Genomic DNA, 24,265 nt, shown 5'->3' with positions numbered 1-24,265 from the left:
TTTTAACTACATCTAACTTTATATTCAAAGCACATGAAAACCACCTTTAATTTTACTAAAGATAACATAGTACTCACTTTCAATATCGCAGTACATGATTTTATAAGTGTAATGAGACACTCTTAGGAGAAACTAGTCACAAACATTAAAATGAGGGCTCTTCTACAAGTCATTAACACTTTTGATGTTTTGTTTTAATTACTATTATACCTTAATTTAAAATAAGAAAAAAGTTTACTTTTTCTGTTGAGTAGTATGTACCTTTTGTATAATTCTACAAGGAACTAAGGCAAACATAGTCAAGTTGTTTTTACTTCCTTGGATGAACAACAGATTCATTGATTGATATCATTCAGAATATGCTGAACTGAAAACTATTCTTTTTTAAATAAAAGGTCATTGTGTATTGATTTTAATCACCAACCAATGAATAGCTAATTTAATAACACTAACATTCAACTATCAAAATAATCATTTAATAAGTAGAAAGGTATCATGATTTTAACAAGTTTAAAAAGTAAGGAAGAATTTTACATTTTGAAGCATGCCTGAATAATGACATATTAAGACTTCAAGACAAGGAAAAAGAGGAAAAAATTTTCTAATGATAATCACTGCCGGTTTACATATAAATAAATATCTATCTAATTAAATGTGTACAATCCATGAAATATTATTTTTGGAAGGAATTTAATTAACCACTAGAGAAAAGGTTAAGCTCCATTAAAATACTGTACAGTAGGTCACTAAATATAATTACTTGGAAAAATAAAAAGTTTAGATACAATCTTTTTACAATGATGCATGTAATTTACCTTTTAATGCAGTGATTTAATACAGTGATAACATAATAGAACCTTTTGAAAGAACTTTATTTTCTACATCTCAAATGAAATTGTTTTGTTCTTATTGTGTGTGTGGCTTGTCAGTTGTACCTATCATCACAATTAAACTAATAGATACTAGTTTGTCTGCTTCTGGTCTTTTGTTCAAAATAAAATGTTAAATTACTGCCTAAGCCTTAAGCCTCATGTTTTCCTCTTCCAAAGGTAACTACCTGCCTAGAATTGATATATTTAGTCACTGTTTTTTAAACTTCCTCAGAACAGTGATTTCTAAAAAAGTGGCCACCCATACAAAAATCATCAAATCAAAAACAGAAATACAAGAAATTCAAAATTCTAGGGTTATAATCTGCGTAGATCTGGGGGTATAAACTAATTTAAAGTGCTCAACTTTTTTCTCTTTCCTTGAACTTCAATTCCTTTATCTAAGTTTTTAAAAATCATGAGAACAATGAAGACAAAAAATAAGACACTAAGTAATTCTTTTTTATCCAATCCATTAACCCAACAACCCCAACCTGCCATTTCAGTCTCTTCTGCCACGTGTCCTCCTTACTCCTTCCTGCTCATTATAAACCAAGTTCAATTTATATCAAACTCTTGGTTCCTCAAAGGTATCATAACTTTTGGATGGCTTAACAAACGCTGTTCCTTCTCTGCCTGAATTGTTCTTCCTCAACTGAGAAATCTAGCCCATCCTTTAAGACTCAACTCAAATACTACTTTCTTTCTGGAGCCTTTCTTTACTCCAACATCTGTGTATCATTACTTTCTCTACAAGCTTCCACCATTATAAAGGTATGTATAAGTTACTACTTGCTTCTGTATTTCTCCCCACAAGATGGTAAAATCTACAGTTTTTAAGAAAAAAAGAGCATATTATTTTTCATGTTTCTAGTGACTGGGCATTCAAAATATATTTCAAGAATAAATGGTCTCATGCAGTGAGTTTATCATTTTCTCATACATATTGTCCCCATAACTCTAAATGGGGAAAGATTAGAGGGAATAAGTTACTTTTGCCATCTCAAGAACTTTTCACAAGTTTTGGCTCATCACAGGCTTTTGGCCTAACACATTTTTTACAGATTTGTACTACCCTTTTGCATTTATCCCTGGATATGTACTCACACTCGACAGAGTCATTCATATCCTTTCCAATCTGAGCTGAGAACTGCCTGTGCAATAACCTTGGTTTCTGTGGCTGCAGCCTTCTTATATTTACCCCTTTTTGAAATTTCATCCTTCAGTTGGAATCACTATTAATAGGATTTATCTTTTCAATAAATTTGATTAAATTTCCTAAGCTTGGAGCACACGCCTAACTGTGCCCAGAATTTCTTTCCCTCATTAATAGAAAGTCTTAGGCAGTGGTTCTCAACTGAGGGCAATTTAGACCCCCAGGGGACATTTGGCAAAGTCTTGAGACATTTTTGGTTGTCATAACTGGGGGAGGGGGCAGAGTATGCTACTGGCATCTAGAACGCAGAGGCCAGGGATGCTGCTAAACATCCTACAATGCAAAGGACAGCCCCCCACATTAAAGAGTTATCTGACTCAAAAATGTCAACAGTGCTACTGCTGAGAAACCTTGATCTAAAGTGAAATGAATGCTTTGTCTCAAAGTCTCTGTCACATCCTAAATGCTAATCAATTTAGCATTTCTGGTCACAAACTGAGAACAGCAATTATTACTCTCATTACTTTCTCAATAATAAATCATTGGCAAAGCAAATTAAAATTTTATCAACAGTTCTCTATGCTTTTATATAAACGGAGAGCTGATACATCATTAGCAATAGCTATTATGCTACTACTTTTGTAATTTGCATTAGGAAAGCTATAGTATGCTACCAAGAAATACCATTTGTTTTTTTTTTTAATTTTTTAACCACTTTTTAAAATCGGAATATAGTTAATTTACAATGTGTTAGTTTCAGGTGTACAGTAAAGTGGTTTAGTTATACATATATATATTCTTTTTCAGGTTCTTTTCCATTATACTTTATTAGAAGATATTGAACATAATTCCTTGTTATACAGTAGATCCTTGTTGTTTATCCATTTTATATATAGTAGTATGTATATGTTAATCCCAAACTCCTAATCTATCTCCCCCCACCCCACCTCCACTATCCACTTTGGTAATCATAAGTTTGTTTTCTATGTCTGTGAGTCTATTTCTGTTTTGTAAATAAGTTCATTTGTATCTTTTTAGATTCCACATGTAAGTGATATCATATGATATTTGTCCTCTTACTTCACTTAATATGATAATCTCTAGGTCCAGCCATGTTGCTGCAAAAGGCATTATTTCATTCTTTTTTATGGCTGAGTAATATTCCATTGTATGTATATACCACATCTTTATCCATTTATCTGTCGATGGGCATTTAGGTTGCTTCCATGTCTTGGCTATTGTACGTAAATAGTGCTGCTATGTACATTAGGGTGCATGTATCTTTTTCTAATTACAGTCTTCTCTGGATATATGCCCAGGAGTAGGACTGCAGGATCATATGGTAACTCTATTTTTTGTTTTTTAAGGAACCTCCATACTGTTCTTCACAGTGGTTGCACCAATTTATATTCCCACCAACAGTGTACACCCTCTTTAGCATGTATTGTTTGTAGACTTTTTGATGATAGCCATTCTGACCAGTGTGAGGGGATACCTCATTGTAGTTTTGATTTTCATTTCTCTAATAATTAGCGATATTGAGTATCTTTTCATGTGCTCTTTGGCCCTCTGTATGTCTTCTTTGGAGAAGTGTCTATTTAGATCTTCTGCCCATTTATTGATTGGGTTGTTTGTTTTTTGATATTAAGTTGTATGAGCTGTTTGTATATTTTGGAAGTTAATCCCTTGTCAGTAGCATTGTTTGCAAATATTTTCTCCCAGTCCGTAGGTTTTTTTGCATGTTGTTTATGGTTTCCTTTGCTGTGCAAAAGATTTTAAGTTTAATTAGGTCCCATTTGTTCATTTTTGTTTTTACTTCCATTAATCTAGGAGAAAAATTTAAAAAATAGTGTTGCGATTTACGTCAAAGAATGTTCTGCTTATGTTTTCCTCTTAGAGTTTTATAGTATCTGGTCTTACATTCACGTATTTAACCCATTTTGAGTTTATTTCTGTATAGAGTGTTAGAGAATGTTCTGCTGTCCAGTTTTCCCAGCACCGCTTATTGCAGAGACTGTCTTTTCTCCATTGTATATTCTTGCCTCCTTTGTTGCAGACTAACTGACCATAAGTGTGTGGGTTTATTTCTGGGTTTTCTATACTGTTCCATCGATCTATGTCTGTTTTTGTGCCAGTACCATACTGTTTTGATTAGTATAGCTTTGTAGTACAGTCTGAAGTCAGGGAGCCTGATTCCTCCAGCTCCGTTCTTCTTTCTCAAGATTGTTTTGCCTATTCAGGGTCTTTTGTGTTTCCACACAAGTTTAAATATTTTTTGTTCCAGTTCTGTGAAAAATGCCATTGGTAATTTGATAGGGATTGTACTAAATCTATAGACTGCCTTGGGTAGTACACTCATTTTAACAACATTGATTTCTTCCAATCCAAGAACATGGTATATTTTTCCATCTGTTTGTGTGCTCTTCAATTTCTTTCATCAGTGTCTTATAGTTTTCAGAGTACAGGTCCTTTGCCTCCTCAGGTAGGCTTATTCATAATTATTTTATTCTTTTTCATGCAATGGTAAATGGGAGTGTTTCCTTAACTTCTCTTTCTGACATTTCACTGTTAGTGAATAGAAATACAACAGATTTCTGTATATTAATTTTGTATCCAGCAACTTTAGTGAATTCATTGATGAACTCTAGCAGTTTTCTGATAGCGCCTTTATGAGTTTATATGCACAGCATCATGTCATTTACAAACAGTGACAGTTTTACTTCGTTTTTCCAATTTGGATTCCTTTTATCTCTTTTTCTTCTCTGAATGCTGTTGCTAGGACTTCCAAAACTATGTTGGACAACAAAGCGAGAGTGGGCATCCTTGTCTTGCTCCTGGTCTTAGAAGAAATGCTTTCAGCTTTTCACCATTGAGTACAATGTTAGCCGTGGATCTATCACATATGGCCTTTATCATGTTGAGGTACGTTCCTTCTATGCCCTCTTTCGAAGAGTTTTTATCATAAGTAGATGTTGAATTTTACCAAAAGCTTTTTCTGCATCTGTTGAGATGAACACCTGGTTTTTATCCTTCAATATGTTAATGTGGTGAATTACACTGATTTGCAGATATTGAAAAATTCTTGCATCCCTAGCATAAATCCCACTTGATCACAGTATATGATCCTTTTATTGTATTATTGGAGTCGGTTTGCTAGTACTTTGTTGAGCATTTTTACATCTATGTTCATCAGTGATATTGGTCTGTAATTTTCGTTTCTGTGGTATCTTTCTCTGGTTTTGGTTTCAGGCTGATGGTGGCCTCACAGAATGAGTTCAGAAGTGTTTCTTCCTCTGCAATTTTCTGGAATAGTTTCTGAAGGACAGGTGTTAACTCTTTTCTAAATGTTTGGTAGAATTTACCTGTGAAGCCATCTGGTTATGGACTTTTGTTTGTTGGGAGTTGTTAAATTACTGATTAAATTTCAGTACTGCTAATTGGTCTGCTCATATTTTCTATTTCTTCCTGGTTCAGTCTTGGGAGATTGTACCTTTCTAAGAATTTGTCCATTTCTTCTAGGTTGTCCATTTTTTTGGTGTATAGTTGCCCATAGTAGTCTCTTATGATCCTTTGTACTTCTGTGGTATCGGTTGTAACTTCTTTTTCATTTCTGATTTTATTGATTTGGGCCCTCTCCCTTTTTTTTCTTAATGAGTCTGGCTAAAGGTTTATCAACTTTGTTTATCTTCTCAAAGAACCGGCTTTTAGTTTCATTGACCTTTTCTACTGTTTTTGTCTCTATTTCGTTTATTTTTGCTCTGATCTTTATGTTTTTCATTCTACTAACTTTGAGTTTTGTTTATTCTTCTTTCTCTAGTTGCTTTAGGCATAAAGTTAGGTTGTTTATTTGAGATATTTCTTGTTTCCTGAGATAAGCCTGTATAGCTATAAACTTCCCTTGTTGGGTTTATTTTTTGAATCCAAACAAATGCTCTACCACATTTTTCCTTTCAGGTTCATGGATTTTTTTCATACATACAATGATCTCCATTACCTTCTCTTAGACTGGTAGTATCTGTTTAATAAGTATGCTTTCGTATTAACGTTAATTATGAATCTTGTACCCCCAAGTCGCAGTGAAATTCACAATGGTTTACAAACATATACAGTCAAAAATCACCGTTTCCACATCCCTCTCCTCCTTCCAGTGTGTACCTGCCCCACAACATGTTTCTTCCCACCAAGACAGTTTGATTTTATCTGGATACCTTTCTAACCCTTACTTTAAAAGTTCACCTTAAAATCTTTATCAGTTATGTGAGGCTTATAAACATTTTCTTTGTAGTCCTTACTATTTAGGTATCATAGACCAGAGTGCAGAAAAGCAAATCTTTATATTTAACTAGTTATTCAAAGGGTCATAGATTCTCTTTTCCCTTTCAGTGTCCATACATGCTTCAACACAAAAAGATGAAAATACAGTTTGTAATATAATTAGGCCTGAAGTTTAAAATATTTCAGGCTGCTATACCTTAAAGCTGGTATACTTTAGTGAGACTTGAGCTGAATTACTAAAGAAAAAGATTTTATTCCATATTCCAGGTGTTATTCTTAGATCACTACATCTGATACCTGTCAGCAAAAAGCAATGCAAAGCAACATTTACCTTCAGAAAAATAATTTTGATGTACCCACTAATGAAAGCTATAAAAATCCATATAAATGAATTTCAGCAACATGCAGAATACTATCCTATGGAAATCTATTATTCTGTGTGAAATATTACATAAATACAACTTCAGGAGTTGAAGGAGAATGTCATAATGTCATGTAAGTGGGAACCATACAGTATGTACCCTTTTGTGCTGCACCTTTTTTTTGGGGGGGGGGGCATGCCTGGCTATTTTCACTTACCATAGTGCTTTTGAGATTTATCAATGTTGTTGCACCTATCAGTAATTTACTCCTTTTTACTGTTGAGTATTCCATTATGTGGTGTACCACAATTTATTTACCCATTTATCAGCTGATGTGCATCTGGGTTGCTTCCAGTTTACAGCAATTGTAAATACAGGCTCCTTAAACATTCTCACATAGGTCTCACATAGATATATACTTTCATTTATCTTACATAAATACCCAGGAGTGGGATCCCTAGGTCATGTGATAAATGCATGTATAACTTTATAAGAAAAATGCCAAACTGTTTTCCAAAGCAGCTCACCGTTTTACAAACCAACCAGCAATGTGTCAGAGTTCAGCTGTTCCACATTTTCACATTTCACATTCACATTTCATATACTTGATATTGTCAGTTTTTAAAATTTTAGTTATTCTAATAAATGTGTAGTGATTCATTGTGGCCGTAATTTTAACTTCCTGATGACTAACCATGTTGAATAGCTTTTCATGTGTGTCTTTTTTTTGAGAAATGTCTATTCAGATCCTTTGCCCATTTTTAAATTGGATTGTCTTTTTATTATTGAGTTGTAAGACTTTAGATATCAATCGTTTATCAAGTACAGTAAGTCCCCTACATATGAACGAGTTCCATTCCGAGAGTGCGTTCATAAATCCAATTTGTTCGTAAGTCCAGCAAAGTTAGCCTAGGTACCTAACTAACACAACAGGCTATATAGTACTGTACTGTAATAGGTTTTTAATACTTTTCACACAAATAATACATAAAAAACAAATAAACACAGAAAATAAAGAAAACATTTTTAATCTTACAGTACAGTACCTTGAAAAGTACACAGTACCAGCTACATCACCACTGCTTTTACGTTTGCTTCTGGACATCCTGGGTTTGAAATAAAGATACTGTACTACTGTACTCTATACAGTACTGTAAAATACACAAAGCACAACCACTTGTAGAGGATGCATGCACGTGACAATGTACACCAGACCTCCTAACTAACTTACGTGATTGGACATGTGAACACACGTTCACACGTTTCAAAGTTTGCAACTTGAAGGTTCATATGTAAGGGACTTATTGTATAAGATTTGTTAATATTTTCTTCCATTCTGTGAGTCACCTTTTCACTGTCTGTAGAAAAAAAATTATTTATTTATTTATTTTTGGCTGCGTTGGGTGTTCGCTGCTGCACGCGGGCTTTCTCTAGTTGCAGCGAGCAGGGGCTACTCTTCGTTGCGGTGCACAGGCTTCTCATTGCAGTGGCTTCTCTTATGGAGCATGGGCTTCAGTAGTTGTGGCACACAGGCTTCAGTAGTTGTGGCTCACAGGCTCTACAGCGCAGGCTCAATAGTTGTGGCGCACAGGCTTAGGTGCTCTGCGGCATGTGGGATCTTCCCAGACCAGGGTGCGAACCCACGTCCCCCGCATTGGCAGGCAGATTCTTAACCACTGCGCCACCAGGGAAGTCCCTCTTTCCACTGTCTTGATAGTGTCCTTTGAAGCACAAAAGTTTTTAATTTTGATGATGCCCAATTTATTTATTTTTCTTTTCCTTCTTATACTTTAGGTTTATATCTAAGAAACACTGGTCTAATCCACAGTCATGAAGATTTACGCCTATGTTTTTTTCCTAAGAGTTTTACAATTTTACATTCTGAATTAATTTTGTATGTGGTGTGAAACAGAAGTCCAACTTCATTCTTTTGCATATGGCTATCCAGTTGTCTGAGCAATGTTCGTTGAAAAGATTATTTTTTCCCCTTTCACTTGTTTTGCAACCATATTCTCCCAGTCAGTGGTTTACCTGTTCATTTTCTTAGCAGTATCACCTGAAGAGAAAAAGTTTTGAATTTTGATAAAATCTAATCTATCTTAAAAAAAAAAAAAAAAGGTTTGTGCCATTTGCGTCCCATCTAAGAAATTCTTGCCTAACCAAAATCACAAATATTTTCTATGTCTTATTCTAGAAGTATTACTAGTTTTAGGTCTCACATTTAGGTCTATGATCCATTTTAAGTTGATTTTTGTATATACTGCAAAGTAAGGCTTGGGTACTGAATTACCTTGTCAACTTTGTTGAAAATCTACTGACTGCATATATAAGGATCTATTTCTGTTCCATTTATCTATATGTTTATTCTTTCACTTCATTATACTGCCTTGATCTTAAAATCCAATAGTGTTAGTCCTCCAACTTGGTTCTTACTTTCCAAAATTCTTTTGGTTATTCCAGACCCTTCACATTGCCTTATGAATTTTAGAATTAATAGTTACTTTATACAAAAAGCCTGCTTAGGTTCTGAGAAGACAGGGACTCCACAGATAAATTAATTTGGGGATTCCTGACATTTTAATACTGAATTATCTAATCCATCAACATTGAATATCTGTCTTTTTTTTAAAGGTCTTCTTTCATTTCTCTCAGTATATTAAATTGTTTTCAGTATACAGGCTTACACACATTTTGTCAAATCTATCCCTAAATTTTTCATGCTTTTGCTTCTACTGTAAGTGGTGCTATATTTGCTATAATGTCCATTTAAAATTGCTTACTGCTAATATATAGAAATAAACTGTTTTTTGTATGTTAATCTAGCTTGCGACCTCACTGATAAGTTCTTGAGGCTTTTTCTGTAGAATTTTGAGGATTTTCTATACAGAAAAATACAGTGTCTGAATAATTTTAAATTGTTCCTTTTTAATCTATATGATTTTTCTTTATTTTACACCTTACTGCACTGTCTAAAACTTCCAGGACAACACTGAATGAAGTAGTGGGAGAAGACATAGTTGCCTTTTCCCAATCTTAGGGGAAAAGCATTTAGTCATACACAGTTAAACACAATCTGAACTATAGGTTTTTTGTGGATTCTCTTTATCAGGGTATGAAAGTTTCCTCCAGTTCCTAGTTTGCTGAGAGATATCTGTAAACCAAGAATGGATACTGATTTTTTTTCAAAGGCTTTTTCTGCATCTACTAAGATGATATTATGGATTTTCTTTTTTAATATGTTAATGTGATAGATTACACTAATTGATTTTTGAACCTTAAACTAACTTTGCAATCCTGGTATAAACCCTACTTGGTCAAAATTTTTACCTAATGCTAGATATGATTTGCTAAAACTTTTAATATTATTCTCTGTACTTTTCTTCAATATGAAAAGTAGACTAAACCACACAGGTTTATCCATTTAAAACAGTTTTCTTTAGCTTTATACTTTCATTTTACTTATTTCTACTGTGGCTACTGATGTTTCTATGTACAAAATACAATGTAAAGGCAAACTTAGTATTATGAAAGCAGCAATGTTGCATAGCAAAAACAGTAACAGATTTTTAAAAGCATGTGTTCCAATTCTTGCTACCCTACTTCACAAAATTACACACCCCAACTTTGTACTAACAAGGATTCATCCTTTTGCCTCCCATCAAATAAGAAGGGGTAAAGTTTCTCCATCTTTTTAGTTCTTCTGCTGTATTGTTAAGTAGGAAGGTGAAGCAAATTAAACAGCAATAAAATCTTCCTGCAATTTCAGTAAGATGTGAGAAATTAAGAAAAATTTTTTAAAAGTTTACAATTCAGAATCTGGCACTATATCCTAAAATAAAATTAAGGCTGAAAAAATAATTTTATAAAGAAGAGAAAAACAGAAACCAAAAAAACTGATAAGTAAAATTCTGAGCCAAGATTTCAAAGTGTAGAAATGATAAAAGAAATTAAATCTAAAGTTAAAAAGATTTGACTATTTAGAAAAATAAAACTTTTCTAACAAAACATATGTAACCAAAATTGAAAGATAACACTAAAATCAACCCAACCTAAAAGTATCGATATGTACGGTTTAGGAACAGATAAAAAAAAATGGAGTGGGGAGGATTTTATAAAACAAAATCTTATTATCAATTATTTAAGATGAAAAGATTGAAACTACCTTAATAAGTTCTCTAATCAAATTTTAAATGATAAATATCTAACATCAAAATCCAAAAAAGAGTTTATATAAAAGAACATCTGTAAAACTTAAATATAAGTCAGTTTTCATGGAGAAAATTCTCATATCTCAGTGGTAGGAGGGCTTTTCATATGTAATTGATTCTCACCTGCAGGTACTGAAACATAATAGCTAATTCATTTATAAAAGAAAAATAGAGGATAAATATAATATTATTGAAATTCAATGTGCATGATGTATATGCTTTTTTTAACATATTTATTTTAGCCATTTACTTTTTATTCCCTTGTCTGCAAAATATTTTAGATTCTCCTGATAAGCTCCCAAACTGACAAAGTTTCTTTCCCATTTCCTACTCCTTTGATGTAGGTACTATTGATGAAATAACCAGAGTAGATAGAAAGAAAAAAAAGGGGGAGGGTCTTGAATTATCTAAGTCAATATTTCATTATATATAGTCTGCCATTAACCTCCACAAAAAATTACTTACATCTGCTTAAAAAGTTGTCAATATTTTTGTTTTTTCTTAAGGCAGGAAAATCCAAATCATATACCAAAGCATCCAATCCATCCTAAACAAATAAACAAACAAACAAAGTTAGTTTTTTGGTTCACACTATGAGCACTTTCCTTTTTTATGAGTAAAGAATAAAATATATGCTTAAACATTTAATTTGCCTTACTCTCATACATCTTGCATTCATTTAACACCTTCTACAAGGTTACATGAGTACTGGGAGAAGAGAAAATTTGGTTTTATTTCATACAGAGTTTTCACCTTCTAACTCTCCCAGGCAGAGGAGCAGCAAAATCACCGCAAATTGGCTACAAGTGACCTCAACTTGTGCCCTTTTCCCCCCATATAAGGGAAGAAAATTTTACTTTTTACTTTCCCTTAACTACTGCATTTATTTCACAGACACTCATAAAAAACAAATGGCCTATATTTTTGAATACAAATATTTTATAAGGTAGTATCAAATATTAGTTCCTAAAATATGAAGTTTAGTATAAAATAAATTCTGCACTTACATACATTTTTATGGTATGTTTTTTATAAATATATTGGGTTTTCATAACAGTTCTACTTCTTTCTTTGAAGCACTTTCTAAAGCAACTATTAGTAAAGGACAAATATGGGCTTTTACTTTTACAGGGATATTTAAATATTATCTAAGCAAGTGCAGGGCTATGTGAAGGTGTACCAATCAGTGTTGAAATGGGAATGCATCTATTCAGATTATACCTTGTCATGTGGTAGGAGCAGAGGAAACATTCAGATAATCCCAAGTAATCTTCATTTTATTTAACTGGGGAAATTTAGTTTGCTACAATAGAGCTCAAGAATAAAAACAGAAGCAGCAAAGGAAAACACACCTTCTGGAGACCATGTACAGTCATGTTCATAAGAAGTTGAAGGAGAAAATCAAAGCCAGGGGATATATACTTTGTATTAAGCCAAAGGTGTGAGTAACTCAGCTGTTTTAGAATACTTAAAATATTTCCCTAGGAAACCAAAAAGCCCAGTCAAATCTTAATAGGTTTTAAAATATATCATTGCTTAGGCTGGAAAATGACCATGGAGAAGACGATTAGTAACACCAATGTTGTTGACTGCTTGAAGAGACCAACCGACCCTTATCACTGGCTTTTCAGAATTCAGAGGTTTGTACAGATCTGAAGAAAAAGTTCCTCCACTAGAGAAAGTTCATCTTTCCTTGAGATACATTTCTTAGAGTCTTATAAACCATTTGAATATTTCTGTTAATTATTTTTACAATAAAGAGACAAGAACCTTTACTTGGTCTATTCTAAACTGAAAACCAATCAATAAATATATGAACTCACTATTTTCTAGGAAAAGGTAAATTAAATATATATATACACACCCATTTGACTACGTTTTAAGTTCTTTGAGGCAGAAACCACAGTTAAATCTCATTTTCTCCCACAGCACCTAGCAAAATGTCCTGAACAAGTGTGCATAAAATGTACATTAAACCAATGATTTTTATGCTCCACAGCAATGGCATTATATTACTCAAGAAATAATACTGTTCTTAGATTAGATACTAAGTTTCACTGCATCATGTCACTCCAAAAAATTATACAGATTACAGAGTAGTACAAATAATATTAGCTACACAATTTTAGGCTGAATTTTGATAAAGTCGTCTGGGAAATGCAAGTAGGCATAATGCAATAAAATCAACATATTATTATATCTTATATTAACTATTATTTTAAGAGCTCTTAGTACACATCTACTTCCAAAGACACTTCCCAGTTTTAAAAGGTTCAGAACACCTAAATTTTTAACAGCTTATATTGTTTTCTAGTATCAAATAAAACATTAAAAAGTGAGGGAAATGTGTATTAAATTTTACTTACAACACGCTCTCTTCAGTAAATATACTGAAAACAACTGCCTCCAATTTTATTCCAAATAAGTTTTTTTTAATTACTAAATGTTAGACAGAAAAGAACCTCAAAAAATAACGTGTTTAACCACCTCATTTCATAGCTAAGGCAAATAACAATCAGAAATATTAACTGACTTGTCCAATGCCACACAGCTAGTTAGTAAGCTGTGTTATAATCAAAATATGAACTCTTAGTCTAGTAGTTATAGAAATAACATGACCATGATAAAAGTATGATTTAAAAATCCTGAATCTCTTTAAAATGAAGTTAGGAATTGAGAATAAACATGTATATTTAAATCCAAGATGTACTGTTCAAAAATTAATAGAAAATCACAAGTCATTCTTCTAATTAAAACTAGAAAGTACACTGGTTAGGACTCAAACCTAGTGTTCCGGCTCAAAATACTACATTTTCCCTAATACACCACTATTACCTCTTCTGCATGACCTTCCCTAAACTACCTATTAAATCTAACAGTTCTCCTGTATTAGAGTTATTTTTTACTTTAATCTTCACAGCTAATTTCAGATGCTGTGAGTAAGCTAAGCCCCAGAACTGAGCAACACGTTTTACTCACAGCATGGCAGGCACTGTTGGCTCTCCTACCCCAACAATTATTTCCCCCTTCTACCTTCCTCATTCAACTTTGATTTTGTTCGGGCTATCCACCCTCCTCCATGAGACTACGAGCATCCAAGAAGGGAGAGACCTTCCCCAACTCCAGGAGGTCACTTCTGATTAGTCTAATCTAAGCTGAACATGGAGGCCTATTACTCTTGCCAGTGTTCAGCTTAAGTACAGGAATATGGTAATAATCTGACACATGTAACATGAGGGAAAAACCTACAGAAAGGTTTCTGGGGAAAGTTTCTTCTCTCTTGAAAGAGATACACGTCAGACATAGTCTCTCCTTTCATGAGAAACTGTTATATCTGTATGTGACACCTTAAACAACAGCAGGCACCTTGGGGCCTCAAGGGAGGTTGGCAGGAGAAAAAGCCAAACACAATGAGGACGACAGGGACAAAAGATGGAAGGAACCTGGGTCTCTGATGATGTTTGTTGAACCACTGAATTAATCTACTCTGGAACCTATTCTTCCCATGCTTTCTCGAGATAATACTTTTTCCTTATGGCTTAACTCAGTTTACATTGGATCTTCTATTTCTTGTGACTAAAAGCATCCTGAAATACACAGTACAAATTCATTAAATGCCACTGAATCGATGTAGGAGCTATAGGACTTATTGCACTGAGAGGATCATCCATTCAAATAGTGAGATCAGGGACAAGACGGGGCTGACAAAAAGTGTCACTCTTTGGTAAATGTTGTTTGTATAACGGCATGGCACTATGGGAGAAGAATGATTTTTGATTCATATTAATAATTAAGTGAATTCCAGATGGGTCAAAAGAATTCAACCATGAAAAAATAAAGCATTTTAAAGAAAAAAAATAAACATAATATATTTACATATTACTGTTGGAAGGACAAGTCACATAACCTTCCTGAGCCTCTGTTTTCTCTTTTGTAAAATGGAAATAACTAACTACAACTCAGAAAGGATTTGTGAGAGTTAAATGAGTGAAGTTTATGAAGTGTTTGACCATTAAACAGTCCCACTTCCAACTCTTTCCTTTATTTCTCTAGCTGACATTTGAAAGTTCTACAAGTTAGTCTCACTACTGATAGAAATGACATAAAGAGAAAACAGATATTTTAATCATGTGGTCATAAAAACCTTAAGAGTAAATCTCAGGTCATGATGTTAAACTGTTCCCAATGTAGTAATCCCATACATAACTAAAATTTTTTTGTTTTTTACATAAGGCATCTGACTTTTGCTTGACCAAGAATTCAATCATGCATTTGTTAATTGGAAAACTAGCTGCCTCCGCTAACTGTTTACGGTCACTAGGTGTCTGGACCTATCACCATACACTTTAATTTTACAGACGTAGGAGACGGTATATGGCTTTTCAGTATCACTCATAAGCAAAAATTATATGCCTTTTATCAGAGAAATAAAATGGGGAAGAAGGTATTCTTCTAGCATAATCTAAGGCATATACCAACAGAGGCTAAGGGGAGTCAAAACACTGGGGTTGGGGAGAGGGATGCAGGCTTCCACTTTTAATGAAGTAGAGAAGCTACACAAGGTAAGAAATGTCCATATCCAACCAAAGTGGGCCAAGGAATCCTGACTTCTATTCAACACTCTGAAGTTCTCTAAAATAATGGAGAATAAGACTTCCCACTTCCTAAAGTCCATATTCTAGTATGAGAATTCAGGACCTTAATAGAAATTAATATTAATTAAATTTATTTAATTAAATTTAATTAATTAGATTAATATAAATTAAATTAATTCTTCCAAGTACAAAAACAATTCACAAGGAATGGCAGTCAAAGCACGTAGTCCCACTGCTCCTTCACTCAATTTTAAGATTTATGCAGGAAGGAAAGCTACCCTCTACTTTCACATGTCCATCATATAGCTTAATCATCAGTATAAGAATTAGAGAGGAGAAAACGTAGGAGAGGAGTCAATCAATGTTAAAGAATTACAATAATTAAATTCTTTGCTACTTATATTTGAAAAATGATAGTAGGCCAATTATAGCAGTGTATTTTGAAAGAAGCTAGTCACACTAGTAGAAGTATTTTCACATAAACACACGAAGGCAGGCATAATTAATGACAAGTATAACATTTTACAAGAATCTCTAAAGAATGGACATTTCACATTTCTTAAGAAGTGCTGGTATTAGGAGGGGGAAAGCACCAGTTGTGTTATCTCACAACAGAGTTTAAGCAAAGGAGAAACAGAAGAAAATTATTCAACTGAACACTGCTGCAAACTTTATAGTCTCTGGATAGTTTTAAATTACAAAAGTAAGATTCCTGTGTAAAATATCATTTAGGATTAGATCCATTAGTAATAATACATTTGTTATAAGGTATGAGATATAATGACACTAGGAAAGGAAAATATATTATGTATAAAAAGCATCAATTTGTTTTTTGAATTTGTAAAATTTCAAAATCAAAATTGTTACTTATTTCTAAATAAGAAATATTTTTTGAGAAACTGAAAAAAAAAAAAATCCATTAAAACTATGGCAGTAAAGCCAGGGCTTCTGGGACTTCCCTGGTGGTCCAGCAGTTAAGAATCCGCCTTCCAATGCAGGGGACACATGTTCAATCCATGGTCAGGGAACTAAGATCCCATATGCCGTGGGGCAACTAAGCCCGTGCAACATAACTAGAGAAGCCCATGCACTGCAATGAAAAGACCCCTCCCCACTGCATGCTGCAACTAAGACCCGACGCAGCCAAATAAATAAATAAACATTAGGGGGGGAAAAAAACAGGGCTTCTGAAAACCAAACTGCTTCTAAAATAGGCTGACTTTTTTTTCTTTTTTTTTGACTGCTGTCAAATGTTTGATGACAGAGGATGTACCATTTGAAGAAAATATTTTGGGTCCATGTTAATCTCTTTGTTAGGTAAAGGGATAAGAAATTTCTCAAAATTAAATCACTGATATGAAAATGGAAACAGATTTTCCTCAGGGAATTTTAACAACTTCTGATATTAAATACAATTAAAATCTGTTTAACCAATGTGACATTACTACATACATGCCAATATTCCCTAGGACAATTATAGTACAAAAACTTAAGTATTCCAAATACTTAGTAAAACATACAGTGGCTCTTCCCAATCAATCTCTAACTATACCTTTCCAGCCTCATTTTCTGTACATACATATATCTAGGCTTGAGCCACAGTGTGCTACCAGTCATCTCCCAAATGGCCCATGCTCACTCTATCCCACTGCCTTTGCACCTCCTCTTTTCTCCAGCTGGGATGTGAATATTTATGTTTAGACTGCCTCAAATGTTTCTGCTGCCTTCCCAACACTCTGAGAAAATGTTAAAAAATAAAACACCTATGTGCTTCCTATTTAGTAATTACTGTACTTGTTACATTGTAATTATTTACTTATAAGTCAGCCTCCTCCTCTGTAGGAAAACAGAGATAGTAATAGTAATAATAATGAAGATAATAATAGTAATAGTAAAATACTTCCTGTCTCTGCAAGTTCACTGGTTAGTAGATAGAAAAAGTAAATAATACAGGATCCTCAGTGTTACAAAGTAGATACTACACAGAGAAAGGACTGCTTAATCAATTGGGGCTTCATAAAGGAGATGAAATATGAGTTGATTTTTTTTCTCTTTAACCATTTTTTTTATATTGAAGTATAGTTAATTTACAATGTTGTGTTACTTTCAGATGTACAGCAGTGATGCAGTTATATCTGTCTATTCTTTTTCACATTCTCTTCCATTATAAGTTGTTACAAGATACTGAATAAGTTCCCTGTGCTTGCTGTTTATCCATTTTATATAAAGTAGTATGAGTTAATCCCAAACTCCTAATTTATCTCCACTCCCCAATCTCCTCTGGTAACCGTAAGTTTGTTTTCTATGTCTGTGAGTCTGTTTTGTAAATAAGTTCATTTGTATTATTTTTTTAAGATTCCACATATAAGTGATATTATATGATATTTGTCCTTCTCTGTCTGATTTACTTAATATGATAATATCTAGGTATTTCATTGTTTTTTATGGCTGAGTAATATTCAATTGTACTGATATATATATACCACATCTTTATCCATTCATCTGTCGATGGACATTTAGGGTGCTTCCATGTCTTGGCTATTGTACATAGTGCTGCTATGAACACTGGGGTGCATGTATCCTTTCCAATTAGAGTTTTCTCTGGACATATGCCCAGGAGTGGGATTGCAGGATCATATGGTAACTCTATTTTTAGTTTTTTTGAGGAATCTCCATACTGTTCTCCATAGTGGTTACACCAATTTACATTCGCACCAACAGCGTAAAGAGGGTTCATTTTTCTCCACACCCTCTCCAGCATTTATTATTTGTAGACTTTTCAATGATAGCCATTCTGACCAGTGTGAGAAGATACCTCATTGTAGTTTTAATTTGCATTTCTCTAATAATTAGCGATGCTGGGCATCTTTTTATGTGCCTATTGGCCCTCTGTATGTGTTCTTCGGAGAAATGTCTACTTAGGTCTTCTGCCCATTTTTTTAAAATTAATTAATTAATTAATTAATTTTTGGCTGCGTTGGGTCTTCGTTGCTGCACGCAGGCTTTCTCTAGTTGTGGCGAGTGGTGGCTACTCTTCGTTGCGGTGCATGGACTTCTCATTGTGGTGGCTTCTCTTGCTGCAGAGCACAGGCTCTAGGTGCGTGGGCTTCAGTAGTTGTGGCATGTGGGCTCAGTAGTTGTGGCTCATGGGCTCTAGAGCGCAGGCTCAGCAGTTGTGGTGCATGGGCCTAGTTGCTCCACAGTATGCAGGATCTTCCTGGACCAGGGCTCGAACCCATGTCCCCTGCATTGGCAGGCGAATTCTTAACCACTGCGTCACCAAGAAGTCCCTTCTGCCCACTTTTTGATTGGACTGTTTGTTTTCTTGATATTAAGCTGTATGAGCTGTTTGTATATTTTGGAAATTAATCTATTTTCTTCCAATCCATAGGTTGTCTTCTTGTTTTTTTTATGGTTTCCTTTGCTGTGCAAAAGCTTTTAAGTTTAATTAGGTTCCATTTGTTTGAGCTGATCTTTAAAGAAGAGAATTTAGAAAGAGTAAGATGGAGGTGGGGCAAGGCAATCTAGAGAGAAGAAAGGCAAGAAAAGTTTAGAGAATGAGAGTAGGATGCTCTGGTCCCATAGGGTGAGAAGGAGGAGGTACAGCAAACAATGCTCTGAAGATGGATTACAGAATGTGTATTAAAGGTATAACATACCATGCTAAGAATTTCTGTATTTATCTTATGATATCCACTTGGAACCACAGGAATTTTGGGGAGACGAAGAGTGACATGACTGTTTTTTATTTTATCAAAGTCTGACAATGATAAAGACAGTGGATTAGAACAGGAAGAGACAGGTGGAAAAGGAAGCAATTAGGAGGATACTGTGGTAATACAAGCATAGGAAGATATCAATACAAGTCTGAACTAAACTGGGGCAACAGGAATGGAGCATTAGAAGCGAAAGAACCTGATGAATGACTGAAAGAGGGACAGGAAGGATTAAGAATGATTATATAATTATAAGAATGACTATCTATCTTGTAGTTTAGGTAAGAAGATAGTGACTTCATTAACCAAGGCAGAGAATACAATTTGGAGAGAAAAGATAAAGATGTTAGATATACTGAATTTGAGGTCCCTGTGGGATAGCTGCCATTTTATGGATAACTAGATGGCAGTTAAAAATATGAGTTTGAGTTCAACAGAGAGACTGGACTGTGATATAGATTTGAAAGTCATGAGAATACACTGAAATCCATGATAACAGATGCAATTACCCAAAAAGTGTAAACCAAGGGGAAAATGGAAAAAGAGTGAACAATAGCATCCTGGGAAACATTAACATTTGAGAGATAAACAGAGCAAACATGACCAATGAGCAATAAGAGAGGTGGGGAAGGGAGATATAATAGCATCATGAAAGCTGAACTAACTCTAGAAGGAACTTAAGAGCAAAGCAAAATGCCACCATGAGGTCAACTAGAATGAAAAATGCAAAAGGAGGCAAATAATTTGTGATTAAAATGTCACTGATGATAGTTGCACAACAATATAATGCCACTTAACTGTACACTCAGAAGTAATTAGAATAAGTTTCACATTATATATATTTTGCCACAACTTTTTTAAAAACTCACTATTGGACATCAGCAAAATGGCAGACTAGGAAACTCCAAACTCTCATTTCCCTAAAAAAATGTAAAAAAAAACCCAGAAGCTCTCTGAACCAACTTTGTAAGAGCTCAGGAAAACAAAGGTTAAGAGCAATCAAGCAAATATCCAATCAAGTAAAAGCCATATTCAAATGGTAGGAAAGTTTTGTGACATGTTTACTCACTGTTACCCCACTCTCTCCCGTAGTGGGGGTGGTCTTGGTCTTGAGTAGGTAACAGATTGGTTCCCACTTCCCCCACCTTGAACCTGAGGGAGCAGAGTAAGACCGTATTTGTAAACTATTACGTATGTCTGTTTTAACCCATCTGGGGGATGCCTGAAGGACCAAGGCAAGGACCTTTCTGTTTTGTGTAACTAAGAATACAGGTAGACAAAGCAGTGGGGGCACAGCTCATAAAAGCTATGTGACAACTATAAACCCCACAGACTCCTGAGGCAAGAGATTATGGTAGAGACATACAATGGACCATCTAGGCCCAGAGAAGCTGGAGTGAGACTCTTTGGGAAATTCTTTTTTTAAAGGTCAGTATCAACCTTAAATAGAATGCTTCTCAGAGTGGAAGGGGCATAAACCAGCTTATAATGGGTAGAAAAGTTAATGGAAAAGGGGCAAATGAAATAATGGCTAAAAGAAATGAGAAAGATTAGAAGCTTGCATGATTTAAAACCTAAATTTGATGAAATACTTTTAGGTAGAAGAGACATATTTTTATAGAATAAAAATGATTAAGTGAGGTTCCAAAAAAAATGTAAGGGAGGACAGAATTAAGATACAAAGTTAAGACATCAACCTTATAAAAAAGAAAAATACTTCTATATAATCAGTATCCTGTCAAAAGGGCACGGAGTCATATTCCAATCTAGAACACTTAATAGTCACCGTGATCTTAAGCAAGTTATCTAACCCTTCACAGTCTCAATGTTCTCATCTGTAAAATAAGGATAACAACAATAACTACCACATAGGTCTGTTGTATTGTAAGAAACTGATATATCCTAAGAAGTCACAGAAATATATTCATGGATAATTTCAAAGAGGATCTGCCTCCCTATCACTTTAACAGTTTATAGGTATGGGTGAACACAAGCTAGACTTTGTGTTGGCATGAATAATTGAAAAAGTTCAGGTGGTTCGATTTTGTTTTGGGGGAGAGAGTTTATTTTTCAAAATTTTCCTTCAAGTGTCTGATTCGTTTCTTTGGGGAAAAATAAAACACGTCATATGTTTAGTTAGCAGTAGTATAAAAACATTTTTCAAAAAAACCAGCTCATCAAATTTGCAAATGAAAGTGAGAAAAACAAGCTGATTTCCAGCCAACTATACTTGACTAATAAAAAATGAAATGCACTTTCCCCTCCCAGTCTGAAGTCTTTCATTGAGTCGTAGAAATGGCTTGGGGAATCTTCATTTTTGAGTCCTTGTTACCATTAGGTTGGTACTCGTCAAAGAGCCAAATCTATTGGTTATTTTAATAAACACCAGTGTGTGATCTTGACTATTTAATAAAGAGGAAAGGGATGCAAAGCAATGCTTCCCTTCAAAGGCAGCAAAATGAGTCACTTGCCATGTGTGCTTCATGTCACCCTAATCAGCACATATAGTTACAACATGGTATAATTTTTCAGAATGATTGTATTTTGCTGTTGAATTAAAAAATAAAATAATATTGTTTAAAAGAAAAGTAAACAGCTCGTTATCTTTTTAAAGTTCCTATACAAATTTTCATAAAACTAGACCTTGATCATGGTGGGAAAATGAAGAATAAACAGAGACTCAGAGACCTGGGTAATCATAATAAAAGATTTAATATCACTGGAGGCCCAGAAGGAGAAAAGATAATGGGACTAAAAAAAGACTGAAATAAATGAAGGCTAAAAATTCCCTACATTTGGCAAAAGACATAAACCTCTAGATTGAAGAACCTAACAGGACATATCCAAAGAAACCCAAACCAACAAAAACAAAAACCTGTCAAAGTAGAATTCTATATCCAAAAAAAAACCAAACAAGATAATCTCAGATGACAAAAAACTAAGTGATTTGTGACCAGCAGACCTATCCTAAAACAATGTAGCTGACATACAATATTAAAGGAAATTCTTCAAATAGAAAATGATAAAAGAAAGAATCTTGGGATAAGAGGAAGAATGAATGAAAAAGTAAAAGTACAGGAAAATACAACACACTTTCATTCTCTTGAAAGTTGAAGCAAAAAATTTTAATATGACCTGACTGTTTCTCATTGTTTCTCATATAAAAAGACATTAAAGATGAATATATTATATACTAGGACGGTAAAGGAACATAAAGAAGATCTCTACCCTTCACTCGAACTAATAAAATGTCAACACCAATCAAATGTGGTAAGTTATATATGTCTAATTGAATACCTAGAGTAACCAAATAAAAAAGCTATACAAAGAAATACACACAAAAGCATAATAGGTAAAGAAGCCTGTTTCCCCCATTTGGTTGGAAGAATATGATGAACCTTCATTGTTAAATTCTAATTCTGGAACATAAGATTACATCATAAGTTGCCCAGGATAAAATCAGTGGCATCTACCTGTATACCAAAGCTCTCAGACTTATGATTGGAAAGAAATTTTTTCCTTTGAAGCCTCTCCAGCTTGTCTGATAGTAACCTCATTACGTGAAGACCCCTGAGCCAAGAATGACTCAAGCCTGAAGAGGCTTCCATCTTCTACCACAGTGATGGCTGGCACCAGTTCACATTCCAAAACTCTCTCACACACACACACTCACACACACACACACACACACACACACACACACACACACGCAATGACAATAGTCATTAGCTGCTCTAAGAAGGGATACTGGACTAGAATGGAAAGAGGTCTTAGTTGTAAAATAAGGGTTTGGACTTCCAGTATAAGATGAATAAGTCCTGGGGATGTAATGTACAGCAGTGACTACAGTTAATAATACTGTGTTGAATATTTGAAAGCTGCTAAGAGAGTATATCTTAAAAGTTCTCTTCATATATAATTTACTATATGAACAAGCCAAAGAAGAAAAATCACATGATATTAACAGATGCATAAAAAGTATTTGACAAAATCCTACTCCTATTCATGAGAAAAATTCTCAGAAAACTAGAAATAGAGGTGAACTTCCTCAACTTATAAAGAACATCTACAAAAAACCTGAAACTAACATCATACTTAATGGCAAAAATCTATGATATCCCTCATATCAAAAATCAAGAACAAGGCAAGGATGTCCTTTCTCACACTCTTAATTTAACACAGCACTGGAACTCACAGCCAGTTCAATAAAGTAAGGGAAATAAAAGGCATACATATCAGAAAAGAAGAAATAAAACTGTCCATATTTACAGATGGTATGACTGTCTATGAGGAAACTCACAAGGAAGCTACAGCACAAAAATAAACAAAAAACACCTAGAACTAATAAGTGAGTTCCACAAGGTCATAAGATATATAAGATCAACATTCAAAAACAACTGTATTTCTGTATATTAGCAATGAACATGAAGAAACCAAAATTAACGCAATGCCATTTACATTTACTCAGATAAAAAAAGAATATTTAGGAATAAATCTAACAAAGCAAATATAGAATTTATGCTGAAAACTACAAAATACTGATGAAAGAAATTTTTAAAAGATCTAAATAAACGGAGAGACATATGGTGTTCATGGATTGGAAGACTCAACATAGTAAAGACATCAATCCTCCCAATATTGACATATAGGTTTAACGCAATTCCTATCAAATCCCAGCAAGAGTTTTTGTACATGTAGATATAGGCAAGATTGTTCTAAAATTTATATGGAAAAGCTAAGGAACTAGAAAAGCTAAAACAATTTTGAGAAAGAATAATGTGTAGGAATAACCGTACCCAAGTTTAAACTTACACAGCTACAATAATCAAGACAGTGTGAGCTACTCATGGAAGGACACACATACAGTACTCCCTTGGCATCTCTGGGGGATTGGTTCTAGGACCCCTGCAAATACCTAAATCCAAAGATGCTCAAGTCCATTAAATAAAATGGCACAGTGGAATTCCCTGGTAGTCCAGTGGTTAGGACTCGGTGCTTTCACTGCTGGAGCCCGGTTCGATCCAGTCAGGAAACTAAGATCCTGCAAGCTGCACGGTGCGGCAAAAAAAAAAAAAAAAAAAAAA

General features: G+C 34.2%; 1 protein-coding gene across 1 annotated transcript in view; it reads right to left on the bottom strand.

Moving 5' to 3' along the window:
* The window catches only part of ROCK1 (Rho associated coiled-coil containing protein kinase 1), a 147,998-nt gene that overhangs the window by 100,654 nt on the left and 23,079 nt on the right, over positions 1–24,265 (bottom strand). Inside the window, exon 2 of the mRNA XM_007448612.1 lies at positions 11,336–11,417. Within this exon, the coding sequence (XP_007448674.1) occupies positions 11,336–11,417 (82 nt within the window). The remainder of the gene's footprint in view (positions 1–11,335; positions 11,418–24,265) is intronic.

The sequence above is a fragment of the Lipotes vexillifer genome, unplaced genomic scaffold (assembly GCF_000442215.2).
Source record: "Lipotes vexillifer unplaced genomic scaffold, Lipotes_vexillifer_v1.1 scaffold168, whole genome shotgun sequence".
NCBI classification, from domain to species: domain Eukaryota; kingdom Metazoa; phylum Chordata; class Mammalia; order Artiodactyla; family Lipotidae; genus Lipotes; species Lipotes vexillifer.
This window is presented reverse-complemented; position numbering and strand designations above follow the sequence as displayed.